This window comes from Arachis ipaensis, chromosome B08 (genome assembly GCF_000816755.2).
Source record: "Arachis ipaensis cultivar K30076 chromosome B08, Araip1.1, whole genome shotgun sequence".
Taxonomy (NCBI): Eukaryota; Viridiplantae; Streptophyta; class Magnoliopsida; order Fabales; family Fabaceae; genus Arachis; species Arachis ipaensis.
In genome coordinates this window covers 9,824,094-9,852,079 of record NC_029792.2, presented here as the reverse complement: position 1 = coordinate 9,852,079, position 27,986 = coordinate 9,824,094, and the positions used below count along the sequence as shown (strand labels likewise).

At 36.2% G+C, this 27,986-nt stretch overlaps 2 protein-coding genes and 1 long non-coding RNA gene across 3 annotated transcripts in view; 1 reads left to right on the top strand and 2 right to left on the bottom strand.

Annotated features, from left to right (window-relative positions):
• Positions 1-5,407, bottom strand: part of LOC110265685 — a 16,939-nt gene extending 11,532 nt beyond the window's left edge. Inside the window, exons 1-2 of the long non-coding RNA XR_002351891.1 lie at positions 4,941-5,407; positions 821-833 (exon numbers count right to left, since the gene is read on the bottom strand). This is a non-coding gene — a long non-coding RNA (uncharacterized LOC110265685). The remainder of the gene's footprint in view (positions 1-820; positions 834-4,940) is intronic.
• LOC107611818 lies at positions 1,494-2,773 on the bottom strand. Its single transcript, XM_016313708.2, has 2 exons — positions 2,368-2,773; positions 1,494-1,823 (listed from the first exon to the last, which is right to left on the bottom strand). Exons 1-2 carry the CDS (start codon positions 2,506-2,508, stop codon positions 1,536-1,538), a joined length of 429 nt encoding a protein of 142 aa, XP_016169194.1. The 5' UTR covers positions 2,509-2,773; the 3' UTR covers positions 1,494-1,535.
• LOC107610491 lies at positions 14,133-14,968 on the top strand. Its single transcript, XM_016312540.1, has 2 exons — positions 14,133-14,741; positions 14,837-14,968. Exons 1-2 carry the CDS (start codon positions 14,133-14,135, stop codon positions 14,966-14,968), a joined length of 741 nt encoding a protein of 246 aa, XP_016168026.1.

The following is a 27,986-nucleotide window of genomic DNA, read 5'->3' as shown; positions in this document are numbered from 1 at the left end:
TCCTAGTAAAAATAAGTTCTTAGGAATTCAATATGAAAAACCTATAATTGATTTTTGACAACGATAAAAAAATTTTAAATTATAATCCAAATGACAGAAATGAAGTCACACAAGCTTATTTACAAAAAAGTCCTTATCAACCAAGAGAACATGATTATATAGTTATATACTACAAGAGACACGCTGAATAGCGGCGGTTTTTTTAAGGATTTAAAAACCGCCGCGAAATGAAATTCCAGCGGTTCCACAAGCGTTGCCTGTTAAGGGGTGGAGATTTGATTTTGCGGCGGTTTTGGAAAACCGCTGGCACAACCGCTGCAAATCAGATAATTGATTTTGCAGCGGTTGCAAAACCGCCGCTATTTTGGTAAGTGGATTAAAAAAAATCTGCGGCAGTTTTAAAACCGCCGCAGATTTGGGTTGGTTTTTAAAAAAATGCGACAGTTTTGAACCGCCGCAATTATCATACATGAGCTTAAAAAAACTGAGTTTTAAACTAGAATATGATTTTACAAATTCTAGCTTTCATAACCTTAAAAGGAGACTACTCTATAATAATTACATAACTTTCATAAAAATAGTACATTCCAAACAAATGTCCTAAAACTTGAATACACATTCAAAGAGAAAATATGAACTTTGGGACAAAGTCACATAAAGCTTGATGTTTGAAGATTCATACAGTGGTTATTCACCTTGAACTAATGCAAGCCGGTAGCTCCAAATGTGCATTATTAGCATATAGAACTTCATACTTGTGCTTTAGTTAGCAAAAACATTCAACCTTATTCTCGCTGTAACTTCCGGATAAAGCTTTAACTCTGTGATATATTCTTCGGTTTCATGTATCTCTAGAAGTTCGACAATTCTCTTGTCCACCTCCCTATGAAAATCACAAAAGATCACATGACAATTATTCATAAACACACTTATTCTTTAATATTTTAGTGCTTCAAAGGAAGAAAAAAAGAATAATCATTCACATTTAAAGTAGAATAAAATGTTACCTAAGACTAGTTAGTACTCCCAATTCTCAAAGAGAAAGACTTGTGTACATCAGACAGATAGTACCTTTGAAGCTGCGCCTTGATAATGTCAACAAGATCTTGAGCTATAACACTGAATAACAAGCAAATTTAGAAGCATAATCCATATATAGCATAAATCAATAGCTCAAAATTGCACAGAACAAGCCTCACCTTCCAAAAATTAGTTTTTCTTTACCACATTTCCGCTTCACCTTGAAAGACCTAACTGTTTCAAAAATTTGAGCAAGTTGTTGTGCCTCTTCTTTTACCTGCAGAACTAGAAACTCAGATACTGAAGAATGCATACAATAATCATATAGGAGGGTGAAAACTATACTGATAATGAAGAAGTATCAAAGTAGCTGTAAACTAATTTTGCCTCCATTAATGAACCACCCACTCTATCACTAATAAGTAATAACATCAACATCCCTGGGCCCTGGTTATTTAGTGTTACAACAATATGTACCAAATAGAAGAGCAAGTACAAAAACTTGTCAACATCTACTAAGAGTTAAACAAGCACCTTCTAATGGATACAGCTAACTCACTAACCCTCCCCCGGTGAAGGATGGCTACACATACTGCAAGACAAACAGCAACCGAAACAATCACAAACATTGCTGGTCGAGAGCTCAAGAATCCCCTACCGACATATCGCCGGCTGGATCGTTTAGGCAACTCTTCCATATTCATTATAATCTCCCTCTTCAAAAGTGGTATCCTATCAATTTTGTCATTAAATGTTGGGATTCTCATTATTCCACACTTTGAATCCGTTCTGGATAGAACATCCTGCAAAACAAGGAACCTAAGGTCAGTTGCAATTTCATTAGATCCTTCAGACTATGCAGGCATCAGATGGAAGCTGTCCCCTATTAGTTACTTAATGAAACCATTTGAAAGAAAAGGCCAATATTAGAAAACCATGCTCCTAATTAAACCCAAATCAAGGTCATGCAGTAATTGTGCAAGAAGAACTGCTTGATACACACAAATTCAAGCACATCACTTTTGATTAACCATATATCAAACTAATTTACTCAACAATCTACCAATAATTCATCAAGGGGATCGTAGCAGGAGTTGTGATTAAGTATTAAAGAAATTATACACTTAATCTTTGCAGTAGAACCGCAAAACAGTGAGTATCCACTAAATAAATCAAGTCTACTGCTAATCCCAACAGGAAACTCCTCAATTGTATTTCATTTCTCTTATATAGAGTACACGAAAATGACCAAAGAAAGATATAAAGCATTTTAATGTAAAAGACACATTATATATTTCAAAATCAGAGAAAAAGGAAGCAAGGGGGAGAAAGAAAGGTCATCCTAACCTGACTTTTTATTCTCGAAACTGATGGCAAGCTGTCTTGGGTGCAGGTTTTTTCAATCCGAAAGCCTTCTGTTTCAGAATGCACAATTATGCCTCTGCCTTTCTGATGATTCTGATTAATAACATCTCTAGCAAGTTGCATGCAATTCAGTAGTTGTGTCACATCAACATCACTCGTCCGACTAATCACAATATTTGATTTCAAGCCTTTTGTAAAGATCACCAACTTTGGTAATATTTTTTCCAAAATGAGTATTGAATCATGGCATATAAGAAAGTCCAACAAGTAACAGTATCTTTGAATTTATGAAGCCGTCATCATTCTCTCAAAATTTTCTGAGGTAGGGTTCTTAAGCAACCATGCTATATCTACAAACAAGTCTGATGATGTGTGCCTATGTGCAAAATCTTCACACAAGCTGCAGATAGAACCACTAGATGTAGACTGGAATTATTTAGAATGAAGAGACTCATCTAACCTTTGCTGTAATGTCCTCATCTCACTGCAAATTTCTTTGTCCTCAATGAGAATAGGAATGAAGTTTGATAAACCAGACTTATTCTCCACCTAAAATAAGGAGAAAGAAATATGATATAACACAAGGCGAAAAATATAAGAGCATTATTTTCAAGAAAGTGCCTCTGTATTGTATATTGATGTAAACCGTAGGAAAAACCATAGGAAAAATATACAGAAGAAAAATGGGCAATTCATTTCTATGGGGTAAAAAAAGGAAAACAATGGCATTTTCTTATCATAAACCATAGGAAAAACATACCATTGCAAGCTCTAACCCCCCACCCAGGGCAAGACCATCAATGGCAGCAACTGTAGGTTTCTTTGCCGCTGAGAGGTGAAGTGAATAGATCGAAAGTAATTCAAATAAGAAACTGATTAGCCAAAGAAAAAAAGGAATTAAAATGAAATTTAAATATTAGTTACCTTCCACAGTGTCAGTGATGATTTCAACTGATAGCAAACTTGGGTTTGAAATCTCTATGTACGGAGATAAACAAAAACATAATTACTAAAATAGAAATAACCACACAAGCACACACTCACAAAATGCCCCAGATCATTACAGAACAATGAAAAGTAGTACCTTTGAACGTGTGAAACATGATATCAACAAAAATATTGTTTTGTTTATGCCCCTCCCAATTTCACCCTTTTCTCTTCTCTTCTTTTCCATCCAAACACAGAACAGAACTAAACTAAAACTAAAAGCTTTGCATATAATTCAGGACATAGAATTCCCAGTCAAGAAAATTTAAGAAATAAAAAACTATCAATCTGGCTTCATTTTTCAAACAACAAACATTTTCACCTACAAATGCAGACATGAGTTTAAGTCTTTATACATGTAAGAGTTCATTAGACCTAAGACATTCGTCGTCCTAGTGGGTTAACCAGTGTCGAATAAAAATAAAAAAAATCACACATAATTTAAAATCAATAAAAACAAAACAACTCAATTTCAGCATCACCAGAAAGGGCATCATCGTCATCATCATCAAAATCAAAATCAAAATCGCCTCCTTCTTCTTTGTTTGTTGCCTCAGAACCTCGAAGCCTAGCAACTTCTTCATTAAGAAGAGCTTCCCAATTAACATTCTCAATCTCTCTAGCACTAAAAGAACTCATAAAATCATCATTCAACAATGGAAAATCCAATAGAAGCATTTCAAGACTGTACTGTCCATAATGCCACCTTCACCAAAACTAACACCATCACCACCACTCTCCAAGCTCTCTCTTTCTCTGTGAACCAGCATCACTCACTCTCTCTTTTGTGTTCTAATCTTACTATCAAATTGAGAGAGGATGACAAAACAGACCCTTCTAGAGGAACTATTTATCATGCAAAAAAAATATAAAAAAATAAAAAGAATTAAATGATCTTATGTAAGCAAATCCTCTATATGGTAAGAGTTTACACATAGAAAGCTTCATATGGAAGCAGCTGTAATTTTTTTTAAATCATATAATAATGTGAAACACCCAAAATACAGAGAACCAAGAACTAAATTCACCCAATAAATTCAAGACAAAGAAATTATGGTTATCCTTAAAAAAAAGTCAACCTGCAATTTTCTTTTATTTCTTCTTCATCATGATCCATGAAAATGTGGAGACTCTAAGAACAAGTAACGGTTAACAGCAAATTCAGGTCCAATTGATATTTTTTGAAAAAATACACAAAACAAGCATTAAAACAATGATTATCCTCGGAACTTAATGCAACAATAAGGTCTACGAAATTATTTTAAAAAAATGAGTGATGGGTGTTCATAGAATCCAACAAAGATTGAAACTTTGTGCTATACAATGCAAACCCAAATGGTTTCACTTTGTGGGGGGTTTCAGTTCATGAACAATAAGAGACATTCAAATTAATAAAAAGAGAGAATAAAATATGAATGTATGTACCAGAGTGAAGATGTCTAGAAGGTTGGAAATGGTGAGAGGAAGAATGATGAATGGTGGAAGAAGCTCTGAAGTGAAGTAAGTTCATGGTGGTAACAGTGAAAGTAAGGAGAGGATCTGCCAAGGGAACTAAGGAGAGTACAGACCAAGGGAACTAAGGAGAGGATCTGCCACCTCCGGTTACCCTGGCCGCCGCTTGTCGCTCACGGAGCCACAGCCGATTTCTTCAGCTGGGCACGCGCCCTTTATCCGTCGCCGCGGTCACTCCCTTCCCTATTTGCTATTTCTCTTCACTAAAAACCTAAAAGTGGTATTTGGGGTAAGAGAACAAGCATTTGGAGAGGAAGAGAGTGTGTGTGCTGCGATTTTGGTTGATACTTGATTGTGTTCTGTCAATGAAGCCCTAATTAATTTTTTAGACTAACACGAAGGATGGAGGGGGAGAGAAGGAAAGGGAAAGGGGTTGGGGGTTGTGCTCTGCTATTTTCACCTTTCACTTTTCAGTTTGTGTGTTTTGGAGTTGTCCGATAGAAATGGAAACTGCCCCAGGGTTATTTGATGCGGTGAATGCCCGAAACTGCCTCAGGTCAGAACAATTAGAGCGGGCGCACCAGGAACCGCATCAATTCAATGAAGCTGCAGCGGTTTGGGACAACAGCCGACAATCCTTGGCTGCTAAGTCCCGCGTCTCTTGTAATGTATATATAGAAAGAGAGACATTCATTCAAGTTGATAATGAAGCAATTATTTAACATTTTTAAAATATGAAAATAAGAAAAGAAATACCTTCAAGATTTGAAGAGAAAAAAGTTAGTAGCTAATGTATGTCTCTCTTTGTGATTTGTAGCCATCAAATAGCCATCAATGGCTCATTTTTCTTTGCTGGTTATATGCTGGCCAGAATTTAACAAAGTTGCTGGTCCCCTAAACTTTTCCTTTTTTTATTCGAATAACTAATATGTACTTTTTTTTATTTTAGGTTAATATATCTTTTGATAGTAATTTTATTATTTTTACACCTAACATAAATTATCTGAGTCTATTATTGCTAGGAGTTATTCTATGATGTACGAAGTATAGAGGAGTTATGTTTGCAGTTGTTAGGAGCTATATCGAAACCCACTAATAAACATGATCAGAGTAAGTAGGTGGTAAATCTATCATGGTTCCGGAAGAGAGTATTTCAGGATCTTTAGAATTTTAGAAAAATGATTGTGCAAGCTTCTGATTAGTTTTAACTAGCTAATACCTGTGCCAAACAAAACAGAATAACGCTATCAAGCAGTCCATAGAACAAAATTGCTAAATAATTCTTACTTAATAAAATAATATATTTTCTAATAAAAATTATTATGTACTTCTTTCGGATATTTGTCATAATTTTTTTTACTTATTTTGTGTGTTGCTAATGAATGATATGTAGAACAAAATTATTCAACGTTATTAGACATCTTATTTCAAGTAACATATCATTAAATATCAATTGAACAGAATTAAATATAATAGATTTATTATGATTTAATAATATTTTTTTATTATAATGAATTGATAACAACCACGTTCAAGATATTTAAAAATAAAGAAAGAAAATTGAAAAAAAAAAGATGAAGAAAATGAAAAAGATAAGAATTGATGCGAATAAATTCATCTGACATTCGTTATATTTATAAAGTTTAGACGTGATGTTGTTTACCGCATTACCGCATTACTATACGAAGGGAAGGATTTAGTTAGTTACTCAGTTCATTCAATCACGAGGTGAATTGAATAAAAAATGATGCAGTTTGTTTAGATATTAAGCGCATAGTTATCAGAATCGAACCGATAATCGAATCAGTTAAATTTGATACTTAACGCGTTAGCTACGGCATTGCACGGGACGATACACGCAGCGCCTAGTATCCATCGTTTACGGCTAGGACTACTGGGGTATCTAATCACATTCGCTCTCCTAGCTTTCGTCTCTCAGTGTCAGTGTTGGTCCAGCAGAGTGCTTTCGCCGTTGGTGTTCTTTCCGATCTCTATGCATTTCACCACTCCACTTGAAATTCTCTCTGCCCCTACCGTACTCCAGCTTGGTAGTTTCCACCGCCTGTCCAGGGTTGAGCCCTGAGATTTGACGGCGAACTTAAAAAGCCACCTACAGACGCTTTACGCCCAATCATTCCGGATGATTTATTGGTTCAACTGATGAGTTATTGGTCCAATCGATAAAATCGATCTCATGTAAATAAAAAATATAAAATAATAAAAAACTTAAAATTAAAATTTAAAATACATATGGTCAATTTATCACAAATATTTTAATAACAATCGTCTAAATTTAATTAATTTAAAAAATATTGAATATAAAAAATATTGAATTAAGTATTTTTGTTTATATATATATACTATAAAAAGCATGAATGATACCAAAAGAACAAATTAGTGCAGTGGTAGTTAGCTTTGTCTTCACATGAGAAGAGCCAAGTTTGACAACCACTTGCACTCCATATTTAAAAGATTTCCCAACCCCGCACGCTGACATCAGCATGATATCATCAACGCGCGGAGTTGGCTGTTGACTGCGATTGTTGATCGGATCGTTTCGGTTCAAGTTCGTACCGGTTTGATCGGTTTTGATCAGTTTATTTTTTTAAATGGTCATTACACTAAATCGGACCGATACATGATCTGGTTCACTGGTTCTCCAGTCGAACCAGCCAATTCTATCCAATTATAACAACTATGATTTTTTTTGTGACTGAAATAAACTAAACAAAGAAAAACAAAACAAAGGATCTGCTTAAATAGAGGGATAGTCCTTTTTAAGACTACTCTTAAACTCCTCCCAAGGTGAAGGAAGCTCCACATGAGAAAGTTGTAACTTCATCACTATCTTTGCCATAGTATCTGCCACCGTGTTTGCATCTCTCATAATCAAATGAAAGTCAACACGCCAATTCCAATGCATGATATCTCTTATTTTGAGCACCAATGGATCAATAAACCCAAAACCATCTTGGTGGTTAGTAACAAGATTAAATGCTTCCACACAATCCGTCTCACAAATAACATCTCGTTGACCCACATCCCAGGCTAAGAGATATCCTCTCCAAATAGCAAACAATTCCCCTTGAAGAATACTATTACTCTCAATAATTCCCAAACACCCCCTTTGCCAACCCCCATTACAATATCTAATAACATAAGCAAAACCAACAATATCACCCGAACCAAGATAACTAGCATCACAATTAATCTTGAAAGTACCAATGGATGGGGGATTCCAAAAACCATTTAGAGTAGAGGGAAGGGACATACGCTGTAATTCAAAAATATTCCTAAACTCCTTTTCTGAAGTCAATGCTAGACAAATCACTTTTTCCGGAGGCCAAGTTTCATGAGGATTAAAAATTTTATTATTCCTTACTCGCCATATCCACCAAAGTCCCGAAAAGAACTTGAACGGATGCTCTCTGCTATGATACAAGAACCATTTCTTCAAATCCAAAGGATGACAAGAAATATCCAACCTATGTCATACAAGTTGAGCTTTTGGGCAATCATGAATACAATGTAAAACCGATTCCTGGTTAGAAAGACATCTTGGGCACCCATGATGACATCCCTCTTCTAAAGCGAAAACTTGCAGTAGGAAGAGCCTCCTTAAGACACAACTAAGCCAAAAACTTGTGCTTTTCCGGAACAAGCTGACGCCAAAGCCAAAGCCAATTCTCCCGCTCCTCCCAACCAAAAAGCTTCTTACACAACCACAAGTAACCATTGCGTGAGTCATAGACTTTTGCAGCAGACCCAAACCAATACCAACCCACTTCCGGACCTGCTTGCACATCTAGATTGTAAGAGAGAATATTACCTTTCAGATTTTGAGATAAAGGGGAATAAAGAGTATCCAAATGCCACCTACCAACCGACCAAATATCCTGTATCCGGAGATTCGAATCAGAAATGTGAACATAATCCATCTCGTTAGATAACTGTCCTTCTCTCCTCCAGCTAGAAAACCAAAAATTCTGGTTCAAATCCCCAATACACTAAGCAAACCCATCCTTCAACACTTCCCAAGCCTTGCAAAGACTCCTCCAAATGGAAGAGCCCTTGTTCTTAGGACAACTAAAACAGTTATATAGAGATGATCGGTATTTGGCATCCAACAATTGGACCCATAACTTGTTTGGCTACTAGAAAAAAGTCCAAATTAGCTCCCCAAGAAGAGCAATATTCACACAATAAGGATCTCTAATCCCCAAACTTCCATATTTTTTTGGAGTAACCAGTACCTTTCAACTAACAAGATTCAATCCTCTTCTATCAACTTGTCCTTTCCAAAGAAAATTCCTCATCATAGACTCCAATTTACTAATGATTCCTTTGGAAAAAATAGAGATCTGCATCTGGTACGTGAAAATAGCGGCTGCAACAGAACTAACCAAGCAGAGTCTACCAGCTCGATTGAGTAAACTCTATTTCCATCTTGCTAGTCTACTTCGAATCTTATCCAGGACACCATTCAAAGCTGAACGAGTCACCCTAAAATGGCTAAGGGTTACAACTATGATTAAGCGAACTGAATACAAGCCAAAACTAAAACTAAATCATAGTAAACAATTTTTTTAAAATAAAATATTTTTTATTGTATAATAAAAAAAAAGAAAAAGCATATGGAACCAAAAGGGGACCAGCCAAAAAATAAAGGCTTTTTTATTTAAATAAATTAAGAAAAGAACCAAATTACTCGATTCCCCTAAATGGATTTTAAAAACGTGATTTCCCTAAATCATATAATATATAAATCGTCCTAAACTTTTGTGTCTTAAATAATATATGAATCATGTTACCCTGGGACGATTTATGCGTGAAATGCAATGCTCAAAAACACATAAATCGTCCCAGGCCTTTGTGTTTTACAAAATGTATATAAATCGTCCTAGGCCACCATGAGTTACATTTTTTTTATCCTAAAACTCATTGTCCTAGCACGATTTATGTGTAACTAGTCACCCCTCAAGACCCAAGCACGATTTATGTATTACTATGGTAAGACACATTAGGTTGGAACGATTTACATTTAAAAACACAAAGCTCATGACTATGGAATAATTTATGTGCTAAAAGAGGTTATAAATAAAGAAGAACCATGAATATCGATCCATAGTTAAGTTGAGAGTTTTAAGAAGATGGCTAAAAATGTGTTTTTGTAGTTCATTACCAGAAAAAAATTGATGAAAAAGTAAGGGTGTAACGTTCAGTAGTAAAAAGTAGGTCAGAGTGTTCGTAAATCCTTCAACGAGTTTAGAGGATTTACGAAATAGTATATTATAGAAGTAAATAAAATTATGTTGTGTATAAAATTTTTTATTTTTTATTTAATTTTATTCATATGAATTTTATTTACTTTTTATTGTAATTTTATTTACTTTTATAACATACTATTTCGTAAATCCTCTAAATTCGTTGAAGAATTTACGAACACTCTGACCTACTTTTTACTACTGAACATCACACCCTTACTTTTTCATCAATTTTTCTCTGATAATGAATTACAAAAACACATTCTCATCCATCTTCCTAAAACTCTCAACTTCACTATGGATCGATATTCATGATTCTCCTTTATTTATAACCTCTTTTAGCACATAAATTATTCCATAGTCATGAGCTTTGTGTTTTTGAATGTAAATCGTCCCAACTTAATGTGCCTTGCCATAGTAATACATAAATCGTGCTAGGGTCTTGAGAGGTGACTAGTTACACATAAATCGTGCTAGGGCAATGAGCTTTAGGATAAAAAAATGTAACTCATGGTAGCCTAGGACGATTTATATACATTTTGTAAAACACAAAGGCCTGGGACAATTTATGTGTTTTTGAGCATTGCATTTCATGCATAAATCGTCCCAGGGTAACAGGATTCATATATTATTTAAAACACAAAAGCCTAGGACGATTTATATATTATATGATTTAGGAGAATCATGTTTTTAAAATCCATTTAGGGGAATCGAGTAATTTGGTTCTTCTGTTAATTTATTTAAATAAAAAAGCCAAAAATAAACAAAACCACATTAATCTTAATTAATTTAATTTCAACTAATTTTCAATATTTGTTATTAATTGCCGTGCTAAATGAAATCACCCCTTGACTAATATGCTTCAAAAATCCAAAAATCACTCCTGGAATCACGGAGCACAAAATCAAGCCTGATTCAAACTTCCTCTTCCCTTTGGTGGCGCAATACATGGTTCTCTCTAGATATCATTGACGGCGCAGACCTCCTCCATCGAACCATCCAAGCGCCGCTCCATTCCCAAGTGAAGTATACGCTCCCGATTATTCATCCTATTGCGGCGGCTACGGTGCATGGTTTGGTATTGGTTACATCAGCAGCGCCAACCTCATCCAGTCAAACAATCAAAGACAAGGCTACGTTGCAACACTTCCGGAAGAGAGCATCTTCCATGGCGTTTTCACCCCCTGAAGGAGGATCGATTAGTACATTGATCAATCCAACACAAGGCGATGAACAATTCAGTGTAGGTGAATTAGACATTCAAGAGTAAGAAGGGTGGAAGGTATGTTGCATAAGCTTCTCCTTGGTTGTTAGAAATTTTGTAACAATGTGGTATTTGAAGCATTGTTATTTATGCTAATTAGATGTTTTTTAACTTCAAAAAGTATATTTATTTGGAAAATTCTGGCACAGTTATATATTGAGCTGAGCAAAGTATGCTTGAAAATTGCTACTAAATACTTACCCATCATGTGTGAATCATTAGAATTGCCATCATTAAAATATGCTTGACTCCCAGATTTGTGATGCAATTTTTTTGATGGTTTTTATTGGACTCATTCATTATATAATAAGGAATGTTCTTAACTTGAAAATGCTTTTTTCCGGTTTCTTTAATTGAAGGTCGACAAAATTACCAATGTCGTTGTGACTAGAAAGAATGAGTTGGACGACGGACACGAGGTTTGAATGTGCTATCTCGATGTTTCTAGTTCATGCTAATTAGATGTTTTTTAAGCGACATTAGACTTTTCACTATGTTAATTTTGTATTATTGATTAAGAAAGAACATGTGCTCTTTTTGGTAGTATTTATGCCTTGGCATGATTTTTATGAGAATATGCTTTGATTTTACTCTTCATTTACTTCCTTAGGGTAGGATACATCAATTCGGCACATGCTTTCAATATAGTATAACTCTATTAGTGAGTGCTTTATGAATCCTCAAATGGTATTAGACCATATAATGACATAGAAGGAAAAAAGTAGAGTGATGATTGTACACTTCTCTAAAGTTCAAATATCATTTCTAGATTTATCATCATAGGATTTTACTGGAATTCTTCCCAGGTTACTATATAAAGGTGTTTTGTGATTTGTAAACCTATCAAATGTATTGGTTCCTTATGTGATCAACTCGTTAACCATACAAATTCAAACAAATCCAACATTCAACATATTAGGTTGGGCTAAAGGCTTGGTTAGTATTTATAGGGAAATAAATCTGTATAATGTAGATGTTTTCTAAAATTCAAAAAGCTCATTCATTTGAGATATTATTAAAGTATGCTAAGAATTTGTATTAAATACTTACTATGTTAGGGCTAGTTTAATTCGTATCTAATTTTGTGTATTGACGTTACAGTTGTCGGATCATAGTGGCGTAGGCGAAGAGGAAATTCCAGTCGTAGGAATGAGTTTTGGTTCATTGCCTCTCGCACAGAAATTTTATGCAAACTATGCAAAAAAAGTTGGGTTCGTTACTAAAATCAGGAACACGAATTTCGACAAGACACGGAAGGAATAAAAGATACCGGTTAATCAATCTATTTACTGCACCCGAGAAGGTTATCGAGAGTCTAGGGTGAACGCAGTAACTCGAGCAAACAGAATTACAGCCGCGAGATGCAGAGCAAGGATGTGTGTCGTGCTGGACAAGGAGAATGAATGTTGAGTTGTGTCTAGATTAGAACTGAGGCATTCTCACCCCTGTTCGGCTAAGAAAGTTGTACATTATCATGAGTACCGGGAGCTGACCATGCATGCTAAGTGCGTCATTACGGATAACAACGAGGCTGGAATAAGACCCAACAAGACGTATCTAGCACTGGCAAATGAGGTTGGTAGGTCCGCAAACCTGGGTTTTTTAGAAAAGGATATTAGAAATTACATCACACGCAATCTCCAATGCTCCGATGACAATGAGTACTTCCAGGGGATGATGAATTATTTCGTTCGAATGAAGGAGATCAATCCCAACTTCTTTTATGCCATAGATATTGACGATGCTAATAAATTTAGGAGCGCACTCTGGGTAGATGCAAGGTGCAGGGTTTCGTATGAATATTACGGAGATGTGGTGTCGTTTGACACCACATACAGAAGAAACAGGTCTGTATATGTATTGGTGAATTGCAAGAGCAGTTATTTCTTAAATTTGTCTTATTGCCTCATAGTTGTTTTTGCTCTTTTCACAGGCATGGTCTGCCGTTTGCATCCTTTGTAGGTGTAAACCACCATGGGAAGTCTACTCTTCTTGGTTGTGCTTTACTTGGGAGCGAGGAGATCCCTAGTTTTGAATGGGTGTTCACGCAGTGGGTGAGATGTGTCGGGACTGCACCAAGGGGGATTATCACTGACCAGTGCAAGGCGATGACTGGTGCTATTAGGAAGGTCCTACCTGACACTGTCCACCGATGGTGCATCTGGCACATAATGAAGAAATCACAATTCAAGCTCGGTGGATATGCTAGGTACGGAGAACTGAATGCAATAATGAATCACATTGTGTGGAATTCTCCTTTGACTGAATCATTCGAGGCTGATTGGGCTGGTTTCATCAAACAGTTTAAGTTAGGCCAGAACAGATGGTTAGCAGGTAGGTTATTGTTAAATTAAATCCCGTCTGTTGGTTTCTAGTTGCCTATTTATTCACTTCATGTTATTTTTGCCGCCTTGATTCCGTTCTTATGTTTTTGCTAAGATATGTAGCTGAGTTTTCTACCTTTATAGACAGTGGATGTTCTTTTCAGTATATAAATAGATGTTTTTTTCGTAGTGTGTCTGGATGTTTTTTTAATTTATTTTATCAATAAGTTAGAAGTGAGGTCATCATGTTGTTTATAAGCGGCACTCTTATGCATTTGTTTTTTTTTTTTTGGCAGACCTTTACGCGAATCGACAGAAAGTAGGTTCCAATATTCTTCAAGAGTGAATTTTGGGCAGGCATGAGGAGTACACAACGTAGTGAAAGTATGCACGCATTTTATGGTGGATACCTGCATTGCAAGAGTGGGTTGGTTCAGTTCGTCCATGAATACGATAATGTTCTTGGAACCTACAGTGGACGAGCAGAAGGAATTCTGGGGGAAGCCTGTCTACCATACTTTCAGGGTCGACTTTGACCCTTTGAGTCGAAAGGGTCAGCGCGAGTACAACAAGTTTGAATCCGCTGGTATATTGTGTTGCCACACCCTTACGGTCTGGTCATACTACAGAGTTGACACAATACCGAGCTGCTATGTTCTTCCTCGATGTAGTAAGAATGTCATCCGCAAACACACTTACATCAAGGGTAGCCATGACGTGGCTCGGAGTGATGAAAGCAACAACTTGTTCAGGCATCTGTGTTCAGAGTTCTATAACGTTGCGCAGGAGTTTGTTGCTTGTGATGAGGAAGCAGCCATCTTGCGAGCTGCCCTTTGGGATGCAAAGTCCAAGCTGACTGATTACCGTGCTAGCATGCGTTCTAATACTATTGCTGCGTCTCAGAATACCGTGCCCGCACAGTGCACAGGCGGTGCGATTGTACATGACATACAGGGACCCTCAAGAGTCAAAACCAAAGGACGGCCTAAGGGTAAGAGACTTAGAGCAGAGTTGGACAAGTCAATTAAGAAATCAATGCAAAAAAGGAAGAGGAAATCACATCTGGTATGTGTTAGAAGCGACATATATTTTAAATTTTTATCACGAAATGGTGTTCTTGATTAATGTATGTTGTTCTGTTTGTGTTGTGCATCTTGTAGGATGAGGTTGACCTTCCGTCAGATAATGATCATCATGGGTCCCTTAATAAAAGATTTGAGGATTCTACTATGTGGAATTCATCGGATGGTGGCGGATTCATGCACCTGTTGAATTCTTTTAGGCATATATAGATAGGTTTCTTGGTGTGTCATTCTTTACATACAACTTAATAAACTATTCCCTTTTCTGTTTTGTCACCTGTAGTTATCCTGTTTTGTTGTTATCTTTTCCCCATTTCTCGTTTATTAAGGTTTTAAATAAACGAATTGTCACATAGTTGTTTGCAAAAATTAAACGGTTTAAATCCGCCGTGAAAACGGACCAAGAGAATTTAAAAAAAAAAAGGAACAAAACGCATTGATATCTCAATGAAGTGAACGCAGTCGCTAATGCGTAACACATGAAACAAAGAAATCATATACAAAAACATCCATTTTACAATCAGAAGAAACATCCGGATCCCTACCCAAGACACCATCCTCTTAAAATCTCTCCTACTGTAGCCTGATCACGACCGAAGTCGGTGCAATGCGTTAATTTTCAGTAACTTCACAATTCTAGCATTAGAAAACAATGATAAAAAAAATAAAGAACACCTCCATTTAGTTAACACCACGCGAGTTAATGGACATAAGTGCCACTTAAGCATAGACATGACTAAAAGGGTTATATACACCGATCAGAGTTCACTCAATAGTATCAATATGCAATGAATTGCCTAATGAACTACTGACATCACTAACTTGGAAAAAATTGCTTGAGAATCCTGAAATAATTAATATATGAAATCTGCTGACGAGTATCTAACAAAACATGAGCCACTCACTCATCAACGAAGTACTAACAAGTTCAAATGCTTTAAACATGACAAAACATAAAACAAATCCAGAACCATCCAATTTACAAAGTAAAAGAAACATCCTAATTCCCAGCTCAAGCACCATCCACTCAGAGGTTTACGATTGATTGTCACCATCAACTTGAGAAAATCAGCAACATGAAATGATAACCTGCAGCGAAACAGGATTTATCAGGCTCACACGAAACTAGTTTAAGCCGGAAAATGCCATATTAAGCTACATAACTCTACCACAAGGAAAACATAGTAGTAACGCAGGTGTCTATATTGATGTTTTCCTACCTAGTCAAAAACTCTACTTCCGTTGTCTTCCCCCCTTTCTTGGCTTTCTAGTGGGTAACCCCGCACGCTGCAGCATGCTCTTCGTGCTCGGTGCTGTGAAAGATGATCTCACAGCCTTAGACTTTTTCCTAGGCTGGTTTCGGCGCACATGATTGATGTCCAATGCCTACAGCGCCTTGCCAATTTCTGAATTATGAGGACCGATCACTATGTCTAGTATGATCTCCTTCCTAAACTCCTGTATGACGTCCTGCATGGCAATTACGTGTTGGAGGGTAATTTTAAAAACGAGAAAGAAATTGACTACAAAGGGGTTCAACTTAATTGTTATAACATATTTAAATTCACATGGTCTCAATGCTACAATGGTTTATCTAAACCCCAATACTGCATGAATTTGATGATGAATACACCACAATCACAGCTATATGTACAAACACAGAATATTATTTCCAACCATGATATCATTATCAAGTGAAGTGCTATTAAGAATATTGTTAGGTGTATTTTTAACTGACCCGTTATCCTGTTGTGGGACGCTAGCATAGAAACGAGGTAGGCCGTTCTCCGTGTGCTCATATAAGGGCATAGAGACTTTCGCCATGTCTTCGATGAGTCTCCCCTGAAAATCAGCAACACGTTAGGAATCATACCGTTTCAATTACTAAGTCTAACGGCGCACTAATTGGTTGTCGTACACCTACCGCATAAGCATGTATTTTTAATCTTTCATTGTTAGGCTCTCAAGTATTCATACTATCTAGCACCCACAGCCTTTTCTGAGCAATCTCAAAGGCATACGCCACCAATGATGATCGATACAGATTGGGGCAAACCACTACGATGGAAACAGAAATATAAATTTATATAAAGAAACATATTCATTATATCAATGTGTTAGTATGTTATACTTACGTTGCTGGTGACCCAGTGCCGGGGCAGTAGTGAGCAGATGTCCTCTCGGACCAATAATAGATGCTGCCTTCCTTCATAGGACGCCAAAACTTGACTTTGCTCCAACAATCCATTGGCCGCCCATCGTCGCAATCGCTCCTCATCATCCTCGTCCATCTTTCACCCTTTTAGAAGTGGATGCACCTTTATAGGAGTACATTGGGTATACTTCTGTTCCGTCCCAGTATTGCCCAGTGAGATTTTCTTGCTTGGTGGGCTAGGAGTCATGCAAGACAGATTGGCTGGCATCACGGTCTGCAGTGGCCTCGTGTTCTGTAGTTGCTCAAAGTATTGTCATATTCGTTCACTCTCGGGGTCTCAGTTCGACAGGAAATTGGGATTACTGCAAGCAACTCAACCGATGTTAGAGAAATGACAGTTGTATATGGATACAATCCCTAATTCACTAACAAGCAAAATAGACCACAAAATGAAAAAGTTTTGATTAGGAGACTTGCCCGTCGAACTCCCATTCTTCATGTTGCACTAGCGCAACGGAGAGTGTTCCTGCATTGGGAACTACAGAGACAGGTGTTTCATGGGTTCCCTTATCCTGATTGAGGTTGCCTTCTGTTGGTTCGTCACTTGGTTTTTTTTTTTTGTCAACTCCCTGGTTATAGAGTCGGCACATCCGCTTGGCAAGAGGCTCATTCTCCTCATCATCATCTGTGCTAATTGGGAGATTCTTTTCCTCACATTTTTTTGGGGTAGACCTATGTGATCGGTCCTTTTTAGCCCCCCCTTTTTCCGCAGCTCCCCTGCTAGGCTGTTTTACGTACAATGAATAACTTGTGTAAAGAAACATCCAAGTACATTCAAATGAACCTAGTAAACTTAATCAAAGCTAGTCGATGATTTAAACCGTAGACAACAGTAATCGTATACTCACCCTCGGGCTAGTTTTTTATCGTTCGGCGCGCCGTAAACTTCTCGTTGTTGGATATGGGGATGTTGTGCGTCCCCTTGGTCGTTTTTCCTTTGATACCTGCTTACTCTCTCCACCGACTGACCTCCCCTATTTGAAGCAATAGCATGAACCAAATTAACAATGGCGAAGTAAGCTTGTTAACATGCTAAAGCCTTAAAACGTGCTTACCCTTGGTGGCACCGATTCCTTTCGCCCACGCTTCTGTGGTTCTTTTTTTCCGGGTTTCCTCCTCACAGCTTGTGGTGACCGGCCCTTTATGTCGTCACCTCCCCCATGTCTAGTCAAAAGTGCCCCTAAATTAAGAAACTGAGAGAATCAATGATCTTAATCAAACCCCAAAGCACCACCAAACCACAAACCAGAAATAGCAAAATAAAAAAAAATAAAAAATAAAATCTCAAACACACGGGATCAGGGACATCTGCCTAGCACAACTGACAACAAAAAAGCAAACATAAAAAACATCTTGATTGGTCTGATAGGCAGCTCCGACTTACATAACGGCATAAATTAACCGATTATGAGATAGAAATGAGTACCTCGGATAGAATATATTGCACCTTCTTTTCAAGTCTCTCTGAGGTCCACGCATCGAGCCATGGCTCATGCTCAAGACAGTTGTCAAGCACACCGTATTGTAACCATTGAAAATAGAGTATCTACACAGAGGATGGGCCCAATTAAAGTTACACATGATGGAAAACCACGTTGAATATACTCTTAAGTTGAACAGTTAGCATCAAATATGGTGCAAGATTGTATAAGGCTCGCAATCATTATGATCTTCATAAAAAAAAGGCAAACAAAATTTATTAATGGTCATTGTGTCCTACCAGCATGACAAACATGCAGCCTTCACACGTTTTGTTCCCTTTTAGCTTATACTTTTCGACTGCCTGGTCGAACCACTTCAGAATTTCCAAAGGCCAGTTGAATCTCTGTGGATCAGAAACATCTAACACGGGGTAGATGTGCCATGGAGAAAGTACCTGTTGAGTGGTGGGGCACAGGAACATCTTCATCACCACCAGTATGAAATATCTTCTGAACTCCATCCTATCTGATTCTGTGGCCATTGGACAACTGTAAACTAATTCCCGAAGCTCGGTTGTTCTCCGTTTATGGAACCGATTTTTTATGGCGACGTGAGACGGATTACTCTCATCCAATGCTGGAAATGGATCCCCTACAACATGTTCATGTGTTATTCCATGTTAATATGTATGCATAAGCAGAGATATTTACACCAGCACGCCTATGCAAGACTAGGTAAACAAGATAGCAGAAACTACCTCGGGACAGAATGCCGAAAACCTTCCCGATTAACTCGGCATTGAGGCGGATGTTGCCAATGTCGAGTATAAAATTTCTCGGCTTAACTTGATATGACTCAGCTAGGTGAACCATGATGGCTTGCTTTACCGACCAATTTGGAACAAGTCTCAAGAATCCAAAACCAATCAGATCAATCTCCACAAGATTCTCAACGGAGTTGTTTTTTGACAGCGTGCTCATCATGTCATGAATGTAGCTGGGCGAGCACCGGAACTTTAACAATTTCTGGTAATTGTTACACTAGTTGTAAGTCACACATAAGATAATGCCTGAATGGTAAAAAGTGAATGGTAGACATCATTTTACCTTTTTCCCCATGTTGGATGGGTTTCACTTCAAATCAATCATGCTGGGGTCTCGCAAGAAACAGCCCCTCAAAACTGCAAATAGAAAAACAGCAACAATTTCACCATCCAAATTACAGTCATTTCAAAAAATAAATGAAGAAAAAACAGCTACTTGAACAATGATTAATTCTTAATTGAAGTTGATGTGCTTAGAATTATGGATATTCTCTAGTAATTAACAAAGCCTTCAAAGGCTGAAAAAGTAAGCAAAATGAAACCAATGATACATAAACAAGTAAATCAGTAAACAAGAAAAAAAATGAGGAAGAAGAAGAAAACAGTAGTGACAATTTCAAAACCAAACCCATCTGCAACCCCCCAATCAAAGCATAAACATACAGAGATGCTGAGAAAGGAACTCTTTTTTTCATCCATTTGATAATCGAAACATGATGCAACATAACATCACCATATTATGACAAATCAGAAGAAAACATAATAAAATTTCCATACTTTCAAGAACTTGTCAAAATCTAAATTAAAGAAAAAACACTCTATCTATAATAAGATTGATCTCATCTCATTAATTATCTCTAATATAAAATCAAATTTAAGATCATTTTATTCTATTTCAATAACCAACCCCACATTTAATTTCACACTATATTTTCAGCATGCAAACCTTTTAAATTAATGTTCCAATTGCGGCAAGGAAGTCGCATTGTAGTGACTTATTTCTGTTCACGCGTAGAGATGGATGGCATATACATAATGAACCCGCTGGAAGCTTCTTTTTATTTTTCCCCCAAAGAAAACTCAAGTCAATTTGTGACCCCGTAAAAGGATGAGAACCAGGAAATTACATTGCATAGATAGTTTTTGAGAAGTCAAAAAGATCAAATTAATGTTATTTCTTCCCTTTTTTTTCTCTCTTCCAAAGAAGCAGTGTATTCTTTTAGTAACAAATTATTCACACAAATATCTAAAATTATACACTCAAATAAATATTAACAAATCATACAATCAAATATCCAAAATTATTCAATAAAAACATCCCCTAATTTATCAATATCAAAGAACATCTCATATGAACACCAATCCTAGTCTATAAACCATAGAGCAGAACAGAAACATCTAGCCTCTAACGACTACAATTACAATATCTAATCCAGATAAAAGCAACATCCAATCTGTACCAATTGCAACATCCGATCAAAGCATCAACAACATTTGATTTCTAATTGAAGTAATGATATACTTTCATTATTCTTTTTCGAATGTTGGGCACCGTGTCACTTCAGAAATGGCATGTTATAAGAAGATATATAGACCATTTTTATTTCAACACTAGTAAGCCATTACTTCATCATACCATGACCCTTGCCCCTTTACTTTTGTATTTTCCTATCTTCCCTTTTTGAGAGATTAATTAGAATCCACCCAAATTCAATTAGGAATCAATAACATACTTACTTGTGATCAAGATTTTGCAATACTCCAAAAACATGAAAAACATGCAGCTGCTATGTTTGCCAAGGACCAGTGATGCCCCAAAATTGTGTTACCTGAGCTGTACAACCTGGAAAAGAACATCCATCGAATTAGAACTCACACGAACCACTACAACAAAACACTGTCCAATTCCCTTTTCAAAACATGCATAGGAAGTCAAAGGGAACATCTACCATACTTACCAATTAGTGAGACGAACGGGGGGTTTCCAAGATGGAGAAGTGGAGGTCCACCGGCGGATGGCGCAGCTGCACCACGTAGCTTCGACGGCGCCGGGAAAACCCACATGCAACAGCAGAGCGGCGTCGCTCTTGTTCCGATTTTGGATGCGCGATGGTCGGGGAGACTAGGCACGGCGTCGAAGCGTCTGGAGAAGTGAGGGAAGAGGGTTGCGCTCAGGTAGCTTCAGTGGAGTCGCGATGGCCAGAACCGCTAGGAACGCTGTCACGGTGTCCAGAGAAGAGAGGGAAGAGAGTTCCGCGATGGTTCCGGAGGCGTGCCGCGGGTGTAGCTGATTTTCAAATTCTGTGTGGTAAAACGGTGAAAGGAGGTAGGGTTTTTGGAGAGGGTGTATATGGTTTATCCTGGATCATTTTTGGATGGGGCTGATGTGCATTGGACTATTGGGTCCCAATCCAGACATATTTGGCTGGATTTTGACTGATATGCTTTTGATTTCCTAGCAATACTCTAAAAAAAATCCTAGTGTTTCTTGTTATCCGCCGTGTGGAACAGAGACAGGAACAAGAGCCAAACTATAGAAATTAAAGTCTCTTAACTACATGAGGACAAAAGACCAATATTCAAGACTTGTATTATATTATAAGTATTACATTTTTATATATTAAAAATAACACACTTTTTATATTAAAAAAATTACTATCAGAAAAGTAAAATTTAATATATATATATATATTTTGTTGACTATAACACAATAATTGTTACTCCACTTTGAAAAAAAAAAAATTGTTACTCCTTTCGCATGTATGTCACGACGCATGCATTATTTCCCCTTGACTTGAGCAATTGAATTCCTTGCAAATAATTGTTACTCGCGATGCATGCATCATTCCCCCTTACTTGAGCAATTGAATTCCTTGTTGCAATGAGTTAACGCAAATCAAGAAGACATACACTGGGGGGGACCAAATTATTTCCATAACCATTGGAAAATTTCTTTCAAAAGCTGTGTATCTTGTGTGTATCTTTTATTTTGTCAAGTTATTTATGGTTAGAAATGGATTGTGACTTGGTCTTTTTTTATTATTATTATTATTTTTTTTTTTATTTGTTTGAGAGTGTCACGTTTGTGGGGCGAGATTTTTATTCTAATTTCAAATATTTGATTTTCTATGAGAAGTTTGATCCTATAGTTAATTCTAATTCTGACTATGGTTTTATTCTAACTACGCTATTTGAGTAAACATCTTGTGTTTCTTGTGGTGTTCTTGATTTTGCTAATATAATTTTCTTTAGAATGAAATACTTTTTATTTAGTTGGATCCTCATGTAGCAGCATGCTATTCGATAATGGAAATTTATGTATTTTCTTGTCTTACATAAGTTTTTTTTTTTTTTTTTTTACATTTTACATTTTTCACTTTTCAGTTGCAATCATTGAAGTTTTGCTTTTTAGAATTTAGCCACAATATATTTTTAGCTAGCTGGCTATCTTTTTCTCATTTTATTACTGAACGAAAATCTTTGTTTCAATATTGTAGCTTTGAGAATAACCCTCAGTTGGAAGGTCCGGAGTTGTTGGGACTGGTGAGCTATGACACAAACTGCTCGTGAACTTGATGGTTCGGGTGGGATCTAAATCTGGGTTGGTTGGAGTTATAAATATGTATTATTATTCTGAAAATTGAAGTGTATTACCTCTGTGTAATGGGCAATGGTAAATGTAGTCCTTGGTATCTGTAAAAAGAAAATCCCTTTACATACGGGAGAAGAGCATTGGCATTTGTAACAACGGTATTATCTCGGTGAATGATCTGTCTCTCAAATTTAGGACTAATTTATTGGATGACATTTAATGAACTTCTCTAAAAAATTTTGAGAATTCAATAAAAAAACTAAACAAAAGTTAAATTTCTTGATCACGCTCTTTGAGATGGAGCTTTAATTCCTCTATTTGACCTGCTTGAGAGACCAAGTTAGTCGTAGCTTCCTTCATTTCCTCTTCTAACTTGAGAAAATTTGGGTCTTAATAAAAAAAAGTCTAAAAGTCTCGAAAAGTAACATTGAAGTTCTAAACAGAAGACACATCAATTAAAAACACATTCAAACAAATTTTAAACAGAAGACACATTTATTAAAGACACATCTAAACAAGTTTTAATCAGAAGATACATCTATTAATAAAGACACATCCAAGTAAGTTAAAACAGAAGATACATCCATTAAAGACACATCGAAGCATTAACTGGTTAAAACAAAACAAGTGTTTAACAAAAGCAACAAGACACATCAATATTCTAATAGATCAGAGAACGTACAACTTTTAAAAAAAAACATCCATCTATAAAAAAGAAACGGCCAATAATTCAATAAAATCAAAGAACAACTCATATGAACCACAAATTCTAGTATCTGAACCCTACAACAAATCAAAAACATCCTCTATTAAATAAAACCGTAACCATCAACGAACTAACATGTTAGAGCAGCAACGTGCAACGGAAGAGGAGAAGATGGGTCGGCGTATCGTGGAGCCTGGGCGGACTTGACTCGGCCCATTGGAAGGATATAGGTTACAACGCGATGTTACAAGTTTACCAACATGGCCAGACCACGGCGGTGACGTTGACTTGCATATGAACCAGCGAAAGAAGTGATGAGGCGCGCTGCTGAAGACGAACATCACATACTAACCCTTATACATAGATTCTGAATCATGGAAAAGAGCATAAACATCCATTTTAACTTAAAACAAAAAATATACCTAATTCAAACAATCGAACCAATTTTGAATGACTAAATTATAAACCAATGTCAATTCAACTAAAAATAAACTAAAATGGCCACATTCAAACCAATTTTATGAAAAAAAAAAAAAAAAACCAATTTCATTTCAAAAAACTGAACTTCCTTATTACTAACTTTTCCCCAAAACTCCCAATCCACATAAATTCAGCAAAGCATACAGAACCTGTCACTCACAAAATAAACATCATTCTAATAAAAAAAATGTTGATATAATATCAAATTTAAAAATGAAAAAACATCCGTAACCATAAGAAAGACACATTTGCAAGTCTATACAAAGGGACATTAAGCAAAGCAGTCAGAAACCAGTAACATGAAAAATATGAACCACTAATCAACAAAAATCAAAGTCCAACACTAGAAAAATCTAAAATCATTCAAAAACAACATTCATTAATCAAATAGAAATCATGGAACATCTATTACTTGAACAAACTCAATGAAAATTACATACTAATTCTTTTACATAGATTTTGAATCATAGAAAAGAAAAAGAAACATTCATTTTAACTTAAAACCTATCAGAAAACTTGCTTTCATCAAATAACATTTATATGAACCACTAATTCTACTAAAATAAAAAAAAACACATAAAAAAATTACTAATCACTTGGTTGAATCAAGAGCAGCTACTCGCGACGAAAGACAATGAGAATTAGGAGGAGTTGACTGGAATTCTTCTTAATTATCTAATGGGATTGTTTTGTCAATGAAAAAGGGAATATTCCTTTTGTTCTTATAGAAAATTTGTTCACTTACTTTATTTGAGTAAAATAGCGAATGAAAAATGAATCTCTCCCATGTAACACGTTTAATTTGTTTAATCATTTCAAATGGGCTTGTGCTTATATATAGTAATAAAGGGAATAATAATATGGATTTAGCTTGTACCTAGTTTTAGGATTGGAAATGAGCTGAGCTGAGTCGAGTTAGATTAAGTTCAAGGTCGACTCACAAAAATTAAGCTTAGCTCACGACTCGACTCATTAACAATTGAACTTATTATTTAAGCTCAAATTCGACTCACTGAAAGCTCACAAGCTGACTCGAGCTCACGAATTGACTCAAATAATAGAAATATAATCTATAATTCTATATCAATAAATTATAATTTATATCCTACATCAAAATTATATATAAAAAATAAATATAAAATTTTAAATAATTAAGATCATATATATATTAACACACATTCGAGCCAGTTCATGAGCTAATGAGTTGAACTTATCCAAGTTCAAACTCGGTTCATTTAATTTATAGGCTCAATTCTAGGCTCAAGCTTGGCTCACCAGCTCAGGAGTTTAGTTTATCGAACTATTAACGAGTCGAGTTTGAGCAAGCTCATGAGCTGACTTGACTCGCTTCCAAGTTTTAACTCTACCTAAGTCTGCTCTAATTGTCTTGATTCTGTTCAAACAATCATGGTTATCGATAGTGATAATATTAGGAAAAAAATTTATTATTTAATATTTATTAATTGTTATTAAAATTAATAAATATTAAATAAGATAAATTTTGACTATTTTTTATTAGAGTAAACTACCATTTCTACTCACGAAAGTTGAAAATCCTGACATATCTACCCATAGAAAAAAGAAATTACCATTTGTACCCATGAAATATGAGTTCCATATAACAAAATTATCCAAACACTAAAAAATTACATAAAATTCCCAAAATACCCTTATCTTCACCACCACACCACCTCCTTCACCCAATCTCGCCCTCGCCTGAGCCAAACTCTAAGTTCAAAGGCACCACCATCTCATTTTCTTTATCACTACCATCACCACCACTGCCACTATACCTCCATCATCATCTTCTTCACATAAAGAAACAATAACAACAACAACAACAACAACAACAACAACAATAGAAAAAGCAAAGAGAAAAAACAGTTCTTCCTCCCTCACTGAACAACGTCAACGACGATGGTGGCAGTGACACCCACCGGCGCCGTCGCCCTCTCCTCCTTCTCCGATCTCTTGTGCGCTCTCTTCCTTCCAGACCAGCGACAACGACATCAACGGACTCAATCAATGGCGGCGACAGCTCCTCTTCCTTGGTTCTGACTCACATCTCCTCTTCGAACTCCCTCAACAATGGCGACGATGATGCGATAGCGGCAGCGAGTCCCCACGTTGCCAGTGCGGTCTCCCTCCCCCTCCTCTTCTCTTCTTCTTCCTCGGGTGGGGGTGTGTGTGTAATGTCTCCGTGTGTGAGTTTTGGAGGAAAAGGGGGTGGTGGCTGGGTGAAGAGGGTTAGGTTTAGAAAGGTAGTTGGGTGAAGGGGATGGTGGTGGAATTTGAGATTAGAAAGGGAAAAAGGGGTGGTGGCTGGGTGAAGAGGGTTAGGGATAGAAAGGTGGTTGGGTGAATGGGGTGGTGGTGGGATTTGAAATTAGAAAGGAAAAGGGGGTGGTGGCTGGGTAAAGAAGGTTAAGGTTAGAAAGATAACGGGGTGAAGGGGGTGGTTTGGTGGTGAAGATAAGGGTAATTTAGAAATTTTAGGTAATTTTTTTAGTGTTTGGATAATTTGTTATGCGAAATCCATATTTCATGGGTACAAATGGTAATTTTCTTTTTTTATAGGTAGATATGTCAGCGTTTTCAACTTTCATGGGTAGAAATGGTAGTTTACTCTTTTTATTAATATTTTTTGTTATCAAATATTTTAATATATTTTTTTTACCAAAGATAGGAACACTCGAACCCACAATCTCTTAGGTAAATATAAAAAAAACTATGACATTTGAGTTATAGCTCGTCATAAAATATTTTTATATTGATAATACATGACTTTTAAAAGAATATATATATAATTGTCAATGATGCTTTCCTTTTTCTTTGACAATTATGAACTTCAAGATTTTGTTGAGATTATTATTTGGGAAAAGCTCTACATTCATGTAAAAATTACATGAATGGTATTCAAGCAACTTTCACTCCACTCCCCACTTCCCTGTTTGTTTTACACGCGCCTCTTATAACATATATAATGAATCCTTATTTTGCGTTATTAATGTTTCTCAACGTAAATCTTTTCACACAACGTAAACTTCTTTCGCGTTTTTTTTTTCTTCTTCTTCTCCTTCTTCTTCTTCAACCTAATTAAATTCGTTGTTCTCTTTTTTCGCGTTTTTCTTCTCTGCATTATAGATCTGGATTGATTCAACGCAATTAGCTTCATCGTTCATCTTCTTCTTCGTTTTATTCTTCGATCAGCACTTTTGAATTGAAACAATGAATGAATCAACTTCAAATTAGTTGAATGAGTGCGATTTTGATGATTCTTCTGAAACGCATCAATTTGATGAGGTTTGGATTATTGAGTTCTGAATCGAATTTAATGAAATGAAATTGCTAATTTTATTTGAAGTGAATTGAATGGACTGAGGTGATCTACATCTGAATTGAATTGAATTGATAATATGTAACTGTGAGTAACTGTGAGTGTCAGTAACTGTGAGTAACTCTCAATATATGTGAGTAACTTTTCAGTTCGGTAAGTACTAAAGAGGTGGTTCATCACGTTCATGTTTTCGGTTTGGTCCGTAGAAAGGAGTCTAACAAAAATTAGACCAACATGTTCTGTTTTCTTCCTTAAGCACTATATAATTGTTTCACCGTAATTAAAATTTCGGTTCACCATAATAAGATTTTGGTTCACCATAAAATTCTTCCATATATGCCGATCCTCGTACAGCTCTGCATACCAAACCGAACTTATAAGATGTGGTGAACCGAAAACAATAACTACCAATGAGAAATCACATTCCAATATCAACTATCACGCACGAACTGTGATCGATTCAGCAGAGAATGAAAGCGGTTAGAGATGATGGATGGTGAGTAGCTCTGACTTGAATGGTGTTGTGTATAAATATTATTAATATATAGGTTTGTAGATAATTTATGTGCCAAATATTAAATTGAGAAACTTTTATTTCAAATAAAAAAATTTATTTTATATGTTATTTTACCTACACCATATCTTATCAGGTC

What these genes read in the sequence shown, in the direction of transcription:
- LOC107610491 (XM_016312540.1), top strand. Translation starts at nt 14,133, where the DNA reads ATGTTCTTGGAACCTACAGTGGACGAGCAGAAGGAATTCTGGGGGAAG. An exon ending in GGAAGAGGAAATCACATCTG is followed by an intron (nt 14,742 to 14,836) that starts GTATGTGTTAGA and finishes TGCATCTTGTAG; the next exon opens with GATGAGGTTGACCTTCCGTC.
- LOC107611818 (XM_016313708.2), bottom strand. Translation starts at nt 2,508, where the DNA reads ATGCAACTTGCTAGAGATGTTATTAATCAGAATCATCAGAAAGGCAGA. An exon ending in TTTCGAGAATAAAAAGTCAG is followed by an intron (nt 1,824 to 2,367) that starts GTTAGGATGACC and finishes CTTGTTTTGCAG; the next exon opens with GATGTTCTATCCAGAACGGA.